This window comes from Humulus lupulus, chromosome 6 (assembly GCF_963169125.1).
Source record: "Humulus lupulus chromosome 6, drHumLupu1.1, whole genome shotgun sequence".
Lineage (NCBI taxonomy): Eukaryota > Viridiplantae > Streptophyta > Magnoliopsida > Rosales > Cannabaceae > Humulus > Humulus lupulus.
The window spans coordinates 208,117,284-208,134,497 of NC_084798.1; the positions used below are offsets into that span (position 1 = coordinate 208,117,284).

The 17,214-nt window shown below is 35.0% G+C and overlaps 1 protein-coding gene across 1 annotated transcript; it reads left to right on the forward strand.

Moving 5' to 3' along the window:
- Positions 1-13,330: 13,330 nt before the first annotated feature.
- Positions 13,331-16,808, forward strand: LOC133783057 ((R)-mandelonitrile lyase 1-like). The gene is made up of 4 exons (XM_062222587.1): positions 13,331-13,475; positions 13,751-14,425; positions 14,877-15,723; positions 16,664-16,808. The coding sequence occupies exons 1-4, from the start codon at positions 13,367-13,369 to the stop codon at positions 16,719-16,721; spliced, it is 1,689 nt and encodes a 562-aa protein (XP_062078571.1). The 5' UTR covers positions 13,331-13,366; the 3' UTR covers positions 16,722-16,808.
- The last annotated feature ends 406 nt before the right edge of the window (positions 16,809-17,214 follow it).

Sequence of the window (17,214 nt, forward strand, 5' to 3'; positions counted from 1 at the left end):
GGCAGCTTTTGCAGGAGGAAAGAACTTGGAGAGAAACTTCTGAGGTAACTCCTCCCATGTATTAATTGAGTTGGCCTGCAGAGAAATAAGCCAACTTTTTTCCATGTCCCTGAGTGAGAAAGGGTACAATCTCAATCTTATCGCGTCATCACTTACTCCATTAAACTTGAACGTTGCACATAGCTCAAGGAAGTTCACTATGTGCAAGTTAGGATCCTCATTGGGAAGACCACCAAACTGGACAGAAGTCTGGACCATTTGTATCATTGCCGGCTTAATTTCAAAGTTATTGGCAGTAACAGTCGGTGGCCTAATGCACGAGTGCACTCCTGTGACAGCAGAGAGGACATAGTCTCTTAATGCTCTTGCTCCTTGCACATTTGGGACTTCTGCAGCTCCTTGCACATTGTTGGCACCATTTCCCAAGTTGTCAGCCATGGTGAAGTCTAATTTCCTCTTTGTTTTCCGGTTCTTTTTGCACGTTCTTTCAATTTCCAGATCGATTGGTATAATCTCCTTTTGTTTATTGCTACACATATACCAATCAGTCCTGCAACACAATAGAACCTTGATACAAATAAAGGTTAACCGAAATTAATTAAAATAAGATAACCAAATTAGAACAAATAACAATAACTGTGATATTGGAATTCAAGTCCCCAGCAACGGCGCCAAAAAATTGTTGCAAAATTTTAAAGCTACGCAAGTATACGTAGTCGTGTCAAGTAGTAAATTCCGTAAGAACGGATATCGTCCCATAGAGACTATCTCCCAAGTACCACTAATTGATTTTTTATTCTATTTGGCTATTCAAAATTTAAATGAACAATTAACTAGGAATCAAAATTAAAGAATTAGAACCAAAGCAATAAATTACCACTTAAAATTCAATAATAAAAACAATCTAGGAATTAATTTCATCAACTAATTTTTCTATTAATTTTAATGATGAACTCTAAATCTCTTCTCTCTATTCTAATAGCAGGTTAATATAATCAAATCCTATTCTTTTTCAAGATATAAGATCTCAATTTATATGCAAGTCTTCTACATTTCTGTGATAAACCTGAACATATAAAAGGCATTAAACATAGAAACCTAATTACTACACAAGTCATATAGGTACTTTCGTCCAATATGAATCCTATGTCTATATAATGATAGCATATTTAATCCTCATCTTTCGAATTTTGAATTAAAAACATTAAATCAAGCAAATAGTGATCAAGTATTTACTAGAATTAAACACACATCATATAGATTAGAATAGAGAAGAAGTATCAATAGACATTCATAATAAAATTAAATAGAAACTCAGTGACTACATTAATTCCTAGATAAAAAGAAATTAGTTCATAAACACCATGATGAAAATGAACTGTAAATAATTATTCATAAAAGTAACCTCCAAATCCAAATGAACAAAAACAGAGAAGATCAATGCAGCTGCCTCTTGTTAATCTAGGGTTTTTTTAAAATCTGAAAAACTACTAAATTCGCAACATCATGTATCTTAAATATCCCTCCAAAGTTCCAAGTGAAAAGACCAAATTGCCCTTCAAAAAGTGATCAGAAATGTGAAAATCGCGTCACCAGCGCTATAGCACTGTGTTCTTGGCGCTGTAGCGCTATAGTCAGAAACACCTCGATCAGAAATCTGGGCACCAGCGTTGTAGCGCTCTTATCGTAGCACTGTATCGCTACTTCCAGAACTGACCTCCTAAAAAACTTCTTCCAAGCACTGTAGCACTATTGTTGTGGCACTATAACGCTAAAGTCAGGAGCATCACTTCTTCAAAAATCCTTCCTAGTGCTACGGCGCTCCTTTAGTAGTGTTGTAGCGCTACTTATAGTACCCAAAATTCCAAAAATCTGTCCCAATTTTGTTCCACTTTCACTCCTTTTCACTATTTGTATCACTTTAGCATTAATCACCCTGAAACATGAACAAACGAACATAATTCCAAAATAAAATAATCCTAACTAATGAAAAATACCCTAAAAACTTAGACCATAAATGAGCCTAAAACTTGTTTATCAGTTCCGTACCATTAGTCATGTGACGATGTGGTCACCTGGGCCTTCTGGCCCTGGCTCTGAGTGACTAGTCATAGAACCAGACAAGCACTTTTAGTTTTCATCGAACTTGAGGTCGGTCTAGCATTAATGCTCATGATGAGTCATTTAATGAAGATGTCGATTAGATCTAATCTTTTCGGCTCTGCGTTCATGACACTTATGCCTCTCCTGACTCATAGGTCAATAACATACGACCAGTGCTCAATACTACTGTCGAACTTGACTAGTAAGTCTGTAACACCCCAAATTTGCTAATAAGGTTCAGGACCTTGATTAGCGTGCCTGGAGGTCAATAAGTGAATTAGCATGTCAATATATGAGTTTAAATTAATATGTGATTAGAATGCATGTTTAGGTGGAATAAATATGCATGTAGGCCCCGTTTGTACGTTAGGGGTAAAATGGTAACTTTAGCTCGCTGAGGGCATAAAATGTGATAATTGTGTTATATGATTAGTACCACGTGTGAGTGGTGATATTATTGTGATGCACGTGCCGAGACAGTCCTAGGGAGCTAATTAGTTTAAAATTCACAACAGGATTAAATACTCGGCTCGGGAGGAGCCTAGGGGTATTTTGGGAATTTTGCAAGAGTGAGTTTGAGAATTAATGGTTAATGATTAGTGGTAATTGAGTAACTTGAGTGACCATTGGTAACTACTGATAGTAACAATTTTGGGTGAGGAAAGTGGTAGATTTGTAAGGAATGTGAAATGTCTAGGATGTCCTTGAGGTTTAGTTAGAAGGGGAATTAGATGGAAGGGCAAAATGGTATTTTGGCAGGGATTTAGATAACTTCAGCTGAGAGAAATATCATTCATGTTTTATGCTTGTCCATATACTACTCTTGCTGAAATTGGGAAGAAAAACCTAGAAGGAAAGGAAGAAAGGAAGGGAGTTGGGAATTTTGAGACTTAGGGGAAGAATCAAGGTGGTTCGAGCCAATTGAAGCCAAACAGAAATCAAGATTGGTCAGAGGTAAGTTTCATCTCTGAAATCTCTGTGTTTTTGCAAGTTGTTATAGAATTTAGGTTGGAAATTGAAAGATGATTTGTGGCTGGTTTGTTTGAGAATTCAGTTTGAGAAACCAGATGGTTTAGCATGAAGCTGGAGTCAAGGAAGCTTAAGTTTGAATTCTCCACTTGAGGTAAGGATTCTATGCAACTTTGAGGTTTGTTTCTGTTGTGGTTTAAGAAATTTGAAGCATGGTTTAAGTTTTATAATCTTTGGTTTAAGTTTCTGGTTTACTGGTTTAAACTTCTGAGATTTGAAACCAAAGTGTGATTTATGGGAGTGATTATGTGTTTATGCTTGTTGTTGGTGTTTATAGGTTGTTAGATGGTTTATTTGAGGTTTTGGATTGATTTTGAGGTTTAGGTATGCATTGGGGTTGAATTGTGAGTGTTTTGGCTCGGGGAAAATGCAGGGGAAAACCTAGAAATCTGGGTTCGCGAAGGGGCGCCGCAGCCCTGTTCTTTTGCGCCGGGGTGCTAGGCTGCAGCAGGGGGCAGATTATTCTGGGCGCCGCGGCCCTCATTGGTGGGTGCCGCGGCGCTAGGCCATTTTGGGCAGGGGGAAAATTTCCATTTTAGGGTTTTTTCCCAGGGGTCTCGGGGGATGTTTCTGTTGTATTGTTTTGGGAAATTAGAGGTCTCTAAAGTACGGGATTGGTCCCAGGAAGTGGTTTTGGATTGGTTAGTATTAAAAAATGTTTTATATGTGTTGTGACTAGGTTTTCGGAGAGGCTCGGGTTAGAGGACCGTGCTCGTGACTTTGGTGCATTGTGAAGCTCGGGATACAGGTAAGAAAACTGTAGTACCCGTAGAGCAGAGCGTGGGCCCATAGTGTTGTTGCGGGGCACGGCCCTAGATTGTATTACATTTTAGGGTGTAACCTTGATTGAATTACTATATGCTTGAATGTTGTTTGAGTTATGCTATGTGTGGTTATAGTGGAACAAACGGCAAAGGATCCGGGAACGGCAAGGAGCCGAGAACGACGAAGGGCCGAGAACGGCAGTGGGACCGGGAATAATACTTAGCACATGGAGTTCTTATTGTTAGGGTGAGACCCCAATGGATACATGGGATATCCTTGCGGTGAGAACCGAGACCCCAGGCTTTGGTAACGCTTTTGGGACGGCATGGCCGTATTTGCTTAGTCTGATGGACTAACTGTTAATCTGTGGATTATCTAATGTGTTGTTTATATAATCTGCATATGTTATGTGATGTATGAGTTTTCTTGCTAGGCTTCGGCTCACGGGTGCTCTGTGTTGCAGGTAAGGGCAAAGAGAAAGTCAACTAGCCATGAGTACGGAGAGCGTGAAGCGGCGCGTACATGTTTGGCCTGCTCGACTGCTTTGGTTTGGGGCGTTTTGAGAAATGGCTGTATTAAATCGTGATTTTGATAGTTAATTATCTGTAAACCTATTTTGAGTTGTAAATATTTTATAAACCTTCTTTTGGGATCCCAAATGTTAGACACTTGGAATTTTAAATGAAATAGAGTATTTTCAAAGATTACAGCCTTGTCTTTTTGTTTAATCACACTTTTGTTCTAAAAACCTCGTTTAGCGAGTTAATTGCACATTTTAAACTCACATAGTAACGGCTCTAAGGTGGTAGGGCATTACAACTTGGTATCAGAGCGAGCCAAGGTTTATTGGTTCTAGAGATTGACCGAACATGTACGCTCGCTGTCATTGAAAGCTCGACTCAGGGTTGATTGGTATGGTTGATTATTATGCTTGCATATGTGCTTGAATGTCCTATTTGCCTACTTAGTTTATAAAGAGCGTGATGAATGAAATAACATATGCGTGATGCCAGGGCAAGGCCCGTTATGTGCTATATGCTATCTGTATGTTATATGGATTGTTGATCTTGGTTGGTTGTTGAGAATGGGAGGTGAAATTGGATTTTGTTATCATGCCTGATGAGTGGTGTCACTGATTGCAGGCATATAGTTGTGATGCCTCGGCAATCATCTAGACTCCGCGGCAATCGGGCCGAGGATGACAATCAGGGTCAGGACCCTCCACCTGCCCCACAGAACTGGCAACAGATATTAGCCGAAATGGAGGCTAGATTGCAGAATACAGAAGAGGAACTTCATCAGTTGAGGCAGCAGGCCTCTTCACAGGTCACAGGGTTACCAATTCAGCATAATGTAGCGCCAGTGCCGGTTTAGCCTGTGGTTGAGAACAGGTGGGAACCTCTGTACGAAAGATTCAGGAAGCAATAACCTCATACCTTTGAAGGTGGATCAGACCCACTGCAGGGCAAGTAGTGGATGAATATGGTTTCCTTAATCTTAGATTTCATGAAGGTCGAAGGAAATGAGAGGGTATCTTGTGCTAGCTACATGCTTAGAGAGGATGCCCGCATCTGGTGGGATGTAGTGAGCCAACAGAGGAATGTTACAATTATGACTTGGGAGGAATTTAAGAGTATCTTTAATGAGAAATACTATAGCGTAGCAGTTCGAGCTGCGAAGGTTGAAGAGTTTATAAATTTGACTCAGAACAGGTTATCAGTTACTGAGTACGCCCTGAGATTTGATAAATTGGCGAAGTTTGCGCCAGACTTAGTGCCGACAGATGTGGCCAGGAGAGACAGGTTTATACGGGGGTTGAATGTGATGATCACTCGTGATGTGAATATTACGTTAAATTCAGAGACTACTACCTATGCTCAAGCAGTGGATAAGGCCCTTACTGCAGAGAGGGCCGAAGACCAGATATGGAAGGATAGCACTGTTAGGCGCAATGCCAGGAGGACGGTGCCTCCTTTTACTGGGCCTAGTCGATATCAACGTTGAATGGCTCTAAGGCATTAACGCTGGACCGACCCTAAGGTCGATGAACTTATAAGCGCTTGGCTAGATTAAGACTAGTTATTGAGAGCGAGGGCCTAAGGCCCAGGTGACCGTTTGCCACATGCCTAGGGAACGACATTCTAGGGTTATGGCTCTATGGTCATGAGGAGGGTTATGTTGGTGACTAGTCACCATGCACCTATCCTGTTTAAGCTAGTGAAAAGCTCACGTATCTGTTAAGCCTTGGTGACCCTATCGTCACATGGCTAAAGGGGGTTGAACCCACATTAGTGACTTTTGCGACTGTCACCTATCTGTTTTGGACTGATAGTCCTGAATGATTATTATGATCATTGTTGATATTATATTATGCTATATTGTGTTTTCTTGCTAGGCCTTGGCTCATGGGTGCTATGTGGTGCAGGTAAAGGGAAAGAAAAGCTCACCCAGCCTTGAGTGGAGAGCTTAGGTGGTGATGTGTACATATGCGGCCACTTGACCACCACGGCCAAGGAGTTCTCAGAGGAACTAGGGGGTTTACCTTATTTTGCCGCTTAGGTCGGCGGGTTTGTAAATTTGAAACAGTAGTAGCCATTTTGAGTTGTAAATAACTTGTAAATGTTTTGATGAGCTCATGAACAGTTTATAAACTTAATAAAGCATATCCTTTCCTTTTCATTGATTTTCCACCTTAACCTGTTAATAACACTTAGAGCACGTTTTTAACCAAAGGACTCAGGTAGCGGGTCAAATTTCCGATTCACCAATCACCGTAACTGCTCTGGGGTAACCAGGGCATTACAAAATGTGCCCAAAAAGATCTAAAAGATGTCAAAATGACCTCTAAAGTGCCACTAATTCAAAATCCTAAGCATGCAGTTAAAACCCTCAACGAAATTTGAAAGTAAACACGGAACCAAACAAGAGACAGAAGTAAAACTTACCCAAGATGAAGCGGTTGTACGTGCTAGAACGAGTCTTGACTCTGAAAAATTGTATGCCGCCTGACCAGAAGTACGTTGATTCTCGCCAACCGTCCACAGTGTTGAGAACTCAAAAATGAGGAAAATTTGGGAAGCAATGAGGTGAAGAAGAATAGAGGGTTTGAGGGTTTTGAATTTTGAATGCTAAAAGTGATTTCTGAGAGGCGGTTCTTATACTCGAATAGCTTGGGGTGGAAGTAGCTCCACCCCGACCGTTGATTACCTACTACATAGGCACTTGAGAGTAATCCAACGATCATAATCAAGGAGGCGTGAATCGTGATCATTAGCATAGGAAAAGGACACCTCAGATATGGAGCGAAAGGACACCTAGGGTACGGATTAGACATTTTGGGTAGTGGAGTAGACTCCTCATTAATGGCACAGATTAATGGGCCCATCAATAGGGAGTCGACACGTGGCACTACCTTTTCCAGGAGTGACACCATGAAGAGCCCAAGCTTCTCCTCCCAAAGACCTTTCGAATTACTCCTCTCAATCTAAGTCTCCACTTTCCGAAGAGAAGTGAAGACTTGGGGGGCAAATGTTGTCCGTGTTTTCACTAGAGGACACGTGACATTCGTTAGATAAGTAATTAAGCTCCTCGAGCACTAATGAGGTTTCGTATTATGATCTGGCCAGACACGGATGTCTCAAAGTGAGGCCATGCCCCGAGGTCTGTCCTCGAGGCGTGGGTGTCTCAAGGCGAGGCCACATTTGGTGACCCATCTCCAAGGTATGGATGTCTCCAAGTGAGGCCACGCCCCGAGGTCTGTCCTCGAGACGCAAATGTCTTAAGGCAAGGCCACGTCCGGTGATCCATCTCCAAGGTATGGATGTCTCCAAGTGAGGCCATGCCTCGAGGCGTGGATGTCGCAAGGCGAGGCCATGTCCGGTGACCATCTCAATGGTATGGATGTCTCCAAGAGAGGCAACGCCTCGAGGACCATTCAGATGGTCATCACTATCTTCATTCGCCAATCTCCCGGTCTAGGATTCTTGTCCTCAGACCTAGAGTGGCTACCAGATGTCAGACGCTGCAGCTATGGCTCACCAGATCATCTAACAACTTTTGGTGAGCCTTGATTAGTAGTGTCAAGTTCGTACCATCGACAATCGGCATTTCCCACAACACCGACTGACATGGGCGAACATGTGTCATACCCTGACATGGTCAAATACTTGTTCCCCATGAAGTTTGTGGGCAGCTTTTTGCAAATGGGTCTCGTGCAATCCGCCTGGGCCCATGGTCTTTATTAGTGCATCCATATGTAATTAATTAGCAGTCTACTCCCCAAATAGTGAGGGAATATGTATGAAATGTTCATTAAGGGCATTAATGACTCAGGTCTCTATAAATAGGCCTGGGGTATCTCTTTGTAAAAGGTTCAAAATTTTAGCTAGTTAAAGTATTGTAAACTCAGAGCAATATATACGCTGTCTGAGTCTCCATTGAAGTTTGCTCAAACATGATTCTATCTCACAAATATCAAAAACTCGTGGACTAGAGCTCTTTTATAGCCTAAATCACATAAAATTTACATGTCATTTTCTTCTAATTTCTGTCGAGTTCTTAGATTAAGTTGATAGCGAAAAAATTAATCAACAATGTTCATTTTCTTCTTTGATTTAGCAAAGATTCTATAGAAACGTGTTTTAAGGTTTTCTCATTTATGCACCTACAATAAATAGATTTGTCTATTGGAATATTATTTTTTATTCATATTGTTTGAGTGTATTAAAAATAATAATAATTTATAGATTAATTTTTGACATTTTTTGTCAAAAATAAATTAATTTTCTTGATCTTATGTCAAACAATGAAAAATTAATTATAAAGCCGTTGCATCGGATTTTAAGAACTGACATTGTGTATAATTTAATTTTTAAATATAAAGAAAGGTATCTATGATACATACAATATGATAATGGATTAATTCTCTGCCTTGTAAATCAGCACGTGATTCCGCATAGCCTAGGGTATATACTCTTTATTTCTTTCTCTTTTTTTTGAGTTTCTTAATTGTGACGGTTTTGTTCCCTTTCTATAATTCACTCTAAAAAAACAAAAGAAGCTCATTTTTCAACGAATCCAAAATAATCCAATGGAAATGGGTCATCCAAACCAGAACAAAATCATTTTGTCATGTGTATATTTATTATTATCACTACTTGTTTGTTGTTTTTTACTTCATATTAGACAGCTAAAATATGTACTCAAACCCCACTCCCACCGCCCAGGCCAATCAATCATTACGATCGAAAAGTACAAATCATCATATATCACATATACGAATATGTTTATGTGAGCAGTCTCAATGGAAGATGTATACAGTACTTCTAAATTTAAAATTTAGCTAGAAAAAAGATCAAAAATAAATTTTCAATGAATGATGTAAAGCATGAGCTAAAATAACTCAAGCCAATCTTGATATGGAAAATTCTCAACATCCAGAGACAACTCTCCGAGGTGTTAATAATATGGAAAAATAATTTAATATTTTTTTTACAGACTATTGGTGACTACCGCATTTATATTTAAATAAATATTATATGTAATATAATATCTTATTAATTTGTTTATTATAAATGTATTAAAAGTTATTATTTAAATAATATAGAGAAAAATATAAAAAGACTGTTATATATAGTATAATGTAAAAGTGTGAGATAAAATAGAAAAAATAGTATTTTAATGAAGTATTTTGAAGTATTGAATAAAACACGGGAGTGCTCTAATTGATATGAACCTTTAACATGATATGTTATAGGATAGTTAGCATTTTTCTCTCCGGAATGAATTATATCATTTACAAAAACGTATTCATTTCGTTAGATTCTGTTCTATTTGACTGTTTAAACGCTGATATTTGATATTGTAAATTCTTATACAGTATTATCATAGGTAGAATAATTAATATTTTTGCCTCTCAAACTTTGACCATTACTAAATTGTACTCTTTTTTATTAGAAAAATTAATTTAAAAAATATATATTTTTGTATTAAATCTTTAAAAATTAATTCAAACGTAAAAATTAAAAAAAAAAATCAAAAATTAAAATCAAGATAGAATTAAAACAATAACATTAAAAATAATTTACATATTTGAAAATAATATTAGTATTAGTTCAAATTTATAATAATTTTATATATAAAAGTTCAAATTTAAATAAAACTAAAACCTAAATCACAAACTAAATATATATTCTTTGTAAAATAAACTAAAAATACATTCAAATTCAAATCAAACTATAAGTATATTTTTAATTTATAACAAAAAATAAATAGGTTGTTGATATGGGCTTATTGAATTAACTAAGATTTTATTTATATTTAATTTGTTTATTTAATTCATATTTGATTTTATAATATCTAGAATGGATTTTAATTTGATATTTAATTTTTTATTTCATTCATATTTGGTAGATATTTAATTTTTTTTAATGTTTTGAATGAATTTTAAAGATTTAATTAGAGTTTAAATGAATTTTATTTAATTTTTAAGATTTAAGTTAGTTAATAAGAATTGATAAAAAAAAAAATCATTTTTTTATTTTAAATTATTTTTTTTGAAAAACAGGGTTAATAAAACTAATTATTTTACACATGAGATTGACGTGTCAATGTCACATTAGCGTCTAAACGGAAGCTAACAGAATGATTATATTTCTGTAAATGAAAAAGTTCAAGGTATTTTTTAACATGTCGTACATTTTAGAGGGCACAATCTGGTAGTATACAAGTTCGGGAGGGCAAAAATGTTAATTATTCTATATTATATATAGGCTTATTTGTAGTTAAAATCCCTAATATTTTCTATCTTTAGCCCTTAAGTCCCTTAACTTATACTTTTGGCATTTAAATCCCTAAGGTGAAAAAGAAAAAAAAAAGGCAGACTCAGAAACGATGAACAACCAAAATGAAGAAAACAAGAGAGCGAGAGAGCAGAGAAGATGAGCAGTCATGGGTCGAGCTTCCCGTCGGTGGAAGTTTTCTAGGTCACCCTCTATGGTTGTCGGCGTCGGGGAGATATAGAGAGAGATCGGGAAGTTATAGTCGGGGAGAGAGATCGATTGAAAAGAAAATAAAGAAGAGAAATAAATGAAGTTGGGAGGGAGAAGACATTCACATGGGTTCAAACAGAACAATTGGAAGGAATAACATAAAAGATGAGCGGAAGCAAACGATTGATCCCACACCTTAGGAATTTAAATGCCAAAAATATAACATTAAAGACTTAAGTGTCAAAGATTGAAAAAGTTATTGGGAATTTTAACTGCACATAATAAGTCTATCGTATATAATAGGGTGTTATAGATATAATATTTTGCTCCAGAACATTGCTATAAATACAATCCTCATGTCAATTTATATTATTTTAAAACAACAATAGAAATGTGAATTAATTTTGGCCAAATCAGTTCGCCCAAAAAATTTAATCGGATTCCATATGATTTTTCTTTGCTCCAATATTTAAAAAATCATGTGCTACTGTCACTCAGCGTCATTTTTTCAATAAATGATGTAAAATAGCTTATTATATCTTGAAATCGAAATTATTGGCTTATTATAAATATATATATTTATTTTGAAGGTATATCATGCTCAACATCTAAACTAAATAGATTTCTCCAGATCAATTTAATTATCAAAATTGAATTTAAAAAATTAAATCTTTATTAGATTGGATCCGTTATAGCCTATCAAATTTTAAATATATAAACCTATCGGATTCAACTTACAATATAATATTATATAATTATATATACTTTAAAAAAATATTTAACTTATGTGGTAAATGATAATGTTTATTCCTTACTATATTTAATTAACACCTATCTATTATAACTATCTATTTTATAATGTTTAACTGTTTTTTAAAATGTTCTTTAATATTAATATCCAAGTTATTAAAGTATAAAAATCAATTAAAATAAATAATATAAGCAATCTAATTACTAATTAAATTGGGTTGAATACTCATGATGGATTGGATTAGATAATTTCTAACATCCTATATATCTTAAGTGGTGGATTGGATTAGTTAAGTGCAAAAAATTTAAATTGGATCAAATTAGCCACTCTTACTACTACAAACAAAAAAAATCATTTAAATTTAAGTCTCTTTTTAAATAACATGAAAGACTTTTTCACGTCCTTCAAGCGCGGATTATACAATTTAGGGACGTGAATTTTTTTTTCAGATTTTATATAAAGCATGCTTTAATTAAATTATTTAATCAATAATTTCTTTTATATAAAATAATTATTATTAAAAATTTAAATTGGGTCCAATTAGCAACTTGCGCCTGTTTGGCATTGTTTTCTATTTTTTGTTTTCAAAGTTGTGTTCTCATAAATGAGAACAGAAAATTGTTTTTGTAGTTTTCAAAAAACAAGAAGTATTTGGTTAATGTTTTCTAAAAACTATTTTTTAGTTTTATTTTTTTTAAATCTTAAATAAAATATTAACAAATATATTTACAAAGAGAAAAATATTTTAAAAGTTTGTAATAAATAATGAGATAAAATAATTTGAAAAAAATGATGAAAAATAAGAAGTGAGAAAGTAAGGAGAGAAAATTTAAAGAAATAGAAATTGAGAAGAGAGAAATTGATCCGAGAAAAAATGAGAGAGAATGTGATGAGAAAGAAAGTGAAGAGAGAAAAGTGAGTAGAGAAAAAGTGATGAGAGTGGAAATGACGAGAGAGAAAAAATGATGAGAGAGAAAATAGTGATATATTAAGTGATGAGAGAGAAATTGATGTGAGAGAAACTGAGGAGAGAAAAAAATTATGTGACAATAAATAATGTTAGATAATAATAAATAAATAAATGATGTGAGAAAAAAAAAGATAGACAAAATTTTTTTGAGAACATCATAAAACAATTTTTCGTTGTTCTCAAAATTTTCTAGTTTTTGTAATTTTGTTTTTAAAAATTGTTTTCTGAAAACAACGTCAAACACCCCAACTTATTTTCAAAAAATAATTTTTAACTTTTAAAAATAAAAAACAATTTTTTAATTAAAATGTCAAACACCCTCATTTCTCGAGTTTTGCACTACCTGAATTCTATAATGGGTCACTTAGTTGAAAGAAAAAAAATATATCAAAGCTTTCCTTGAATAAATGAAAAAGAACTTTCCCTCTTTATTGTGAAAATTTACGAAAGAAATTAATCATTACATTTACAATTTACAATCATTACATCGTAGTGGCCATATACGATGTCTGGACAAAACATAAACCTGTCAAGAAAAATGCCAAAGTCAAATCAAACCCTAAATCATTTTCGTATGGTACTCTTCAGTTGCCTTTAGCATACGGAAGAAGGCAAATATTTACTCAAATTTATCTTTGAAAAAAATTAAATTTAATAATCCCAAAGTTTTCCTATATATATACAGCTTCAATTACAAATTATTCAAGGAAACATATATCTTAGCTTGTGAAAAATTGAGAGAAAAAATAAAATTCAAAAATGGAACCCATTGCTTATATTAATTTATCCCTGTTTTTAATTTTATTTGTTAATAATTTTCATCACCAACTGCAGGTTCTCGCATTGGCTACCTCTGGATCAGACCATGGTATGTATTTTATTTGTTAATTCCAAAATTATTTTCTAATTATAATGTTAAAGATAGTATATATTATTATATATACAAAGAAATTTGTGGTTTTTCTTTTTTTTTTCTTTGTATATAATTTGGGTCCTTTTCAGTTAAAGATCCTAATCGTAGGCCTCACACACATTTGGGTCCTTTTCTTTGTATATATTAATTAGAAGCTACGACAAGAAACTTTGGTAAAAAAATACTATCTTAAAAGTATATAATTAAAGCTTAAACACATGATTTTACAGATTTTAGGTACATGGAATCTGTGTACGACGCCACCGAGATGTCGTCGGAGGAAGAATATTACGACTACATCATAATCGGAGGTGGCACAGCAGGGTGTCCCTTAGCCGCAACCCTATCCCAAAACTACTCAGTTCTTGTCCTTGAGAGAGGCAGTGACCCCACATCTCACCCAAACGTCTTGCACCTAAGCGGCTTTTTCGCCAATCTCATGCAAGAAGAGGCAGACGACAACGGCGGTGTTGCGCCGGCGCAGAGGTTCACGTCGGAGGATGGGGTTGAGAACGTGAGAGGTAGGGTTTTGGGAGGAACAAGCATGATTAACGCCGGCTTCTTTTCGCGAGCGGACGAGGGCTTCTTTTCACAGTCCGGCGTGAAATGGGAAATGGATATAGTTGAGAAGGCGTTTGAGTGGGTGGAAAAGAGCATAGTGTTCCGGCCAAGGTTGCCCGTTTGGCAATCTGCAGTGAAAGATGGTTTGTTAGAAGCTGGTGTGGGTCCTGACAATGAGTTTCTTTTGAAGCACGAGCTTGGCACCAAAGTCTCTGGTTCAACCTTCGATGAAGTTGGGAGAAGGCATGGAGCTGTGGAGCTTCTTAATAAGGCAAACTTGAAGAACTTGCGAGTTGCTGTTCGTGCCACTGTTGAGAGAATCATCTTCTCCACGAAAGAATCAAGTAATAATATATTTGTTTATTATTACTCATCGATATAAATTGTTTGTGTTTTACTAAATTTTAAACTAACACATGACTTCTTATGGGACAGGAAATTATCACTCTATTGATGACATTGATGACTGTCCACGTACGTAAGAAAGTTTAGCATGTGAATTATTTTTCCAATGAGCAAATATTTCATATAAAATAAAGCAAATTTTACATTTTAAGCTCTTTTCTCTTTAATGGTTATCTAAAATGGAAGTTTAGATCGTAGTAAGAATATAAGTTTATAGAGTAGGAGAACATTATGTTACATTGTATAGAATAAAAGGTATAGTAAAACATATTGAGTTATATCTAAAAACCAATTAATTATAGGGGAAGTAACCTAATAATTATGAAATTGGTGGTTTGTGTTGTGAAATAAACATTTTGATAATACATAATAAAGTCAATATTTCAACAGAACCGTCTGCAATTGGAGTGATATATAGTGATTCAAATGGCAAGTCTCACACAGTATTACTTAGACACAAAGGAGAAGTTATATTAAGTGCAGGCGCAATCGGAAGCCCTCAACTTCTACTACTCAGTGGAATTGGCCCACATTCATACCTTTCATCACTTCATATCCCCGTAGTCCACTCCCAACCCAATGTAGGAGATTCTATAACTGATAACCCTCGTAACAACGTTAATCTAGTTATCCCATCTCCAACCGAGCCTTCCCCAGTCCAAGTCGTAGGAATCACAAACCATTATTTCATCGAAACCATCTCTGCTAATCTTCCCTCTTCTCTCACTCCATCACCTTTCAGCCTTTACCCTAAGTCCTCCACCACACACCATTTGAGTATGGCCATCATCGGCGAAAAGCTAAGACAACCCTTGTCGAGTGGCTCGCTGTGGTTGGCTTCGTCAACCGACGTGAGAGTCGCTCCACATGTGCGCTTCAACTACTTTGCTCACCCGAAAGACCTTTCCCATTGTGTTACTGGAATGAGGAAGATTGGGGAGGTGTTAAAGGCCAAGTCCCTGGAACGATTTAAGATGGTGGATTCTGAAGGAGAAAGAAGATTTATGTATTTTGGTCCATCTTTGCCGACGAACCAGTCGGACGAGTCGGCGATGGAAGAGTTTTGCCGAAGCACGGTGACCACCATTTGGCATTACCACGGCGGAAGTGCAGTTGGGAAAGTTGTTAATGGTGATTTTCAGGTTATGGGGGTTAGCTCTCTTCGCGTTGTCGATGGTTCAACTTTTCGTCTCTCTCCCGGGACCAATCCTCAGGCCACTCTCATGATGTTGGGCCGGTAAGTTGGTTAAATTATATTTATTAACTATACACGCATCCAAACAACTCAAATCAGTACCTGAAATAAAAGAGTTAATAGTATGCAAAAGTAATAATAATTGACTTATATTTATTAATCAAGATTATCTATGTGTCAAACCAATCTAATTGTGACACCTTATATTGAAACTTAACTTGTTAAGAGATAGTTTTTTTTATAAATGAAATATTAAATATAAAGTGTGACAAGTTAGACACAATATGAGACACACTAATTTGACCTGGGATCTTGATTTTATATTTACATCTAAAACTATTATATATCCAGTCGCTAACCTACTATTACATGAGAAATTTGTGAAAATGAATTTTTTTTAAATGATTTTGTACTCTGACATTCTTTTGATAATTTTTTGCAAAATGACATATTTTTAAAATTTGACCCGTTATTTAAATTTTTCGACCAGCTTTCTAAAATGTTTGACTTCCTATTTGAATTTTTCGACCACCTGTCTAAATTTTCAACTAATTGTTTAAATTACAAAAAATTATTTTACAAAGAATTATTAAAACTAGACTAGAGTACAAAATAATTTTAAAAAATAGGCTATTTTACCGAAAGACGCTTATTATAAAAGCATTACATGATTCATGACAACTACTTAAATTTCAAAATCATTATATTTGTTAAGTGCAATAAAAAAAATATGATACTTTCCTAATTAATACTTACAAAAATAATAACTTTCTAAATTGTGAGACTTTTTATATATAAAATAAAACAAAAGATTTTTTTTTATTTAGAGCCTCTTTATATTTGGAATTGGGCTTGATATTTTATTTTGAACTTATTGTATTATATTTGCTTGGCCCAAAACAAGTTGTATTAGTTCATAAAATTCTAGCATGGAAATCTTTATCATAACTCTTTTGCAATTTTGTTTGATTAATTTGAGCAGGTATGTGGGGCTTAAGATGCTGCAGGAAAGAGAAGCTGAAATAAATGCAAAGTATTAGTTCATAAAATTCTAGCATGCAAATCTTTTAATAATAATAATAAATCTAAATAAACTCATTTACGTACCTCTATTATTAATTGTAAGTTATCATTTCAAAACTATCTTCAATTAATTTAATCTGTCAAGTGACTATAAATTCATTTCAGAAATAGATGGTCAGTATTAGAGTGAAAAGTCTCTAAATAGAATCAGTGATTAATTTCTTTGCATTAATCAACTAACCAATAAGTAAAGCAAATGTGAAAAAAAATCACAAATCCCCAAATTTTCTGTCTCTTCCGTATCCCACCAATTATTTAAAGATACTTTATTTATTTATTTAATATATATTTAAATTATTTACAATTTTTTTTAATTATACATAAATATAGTGTCTTAAAATAATTGGTGAGACATGAAGGACATAAAGAATTAAGAACAGGTGATTTTTTTTCGGTAAATGTATACAAATGAATGTCCACGTAACCAAATGTAACAAATTGTAGTGAGCA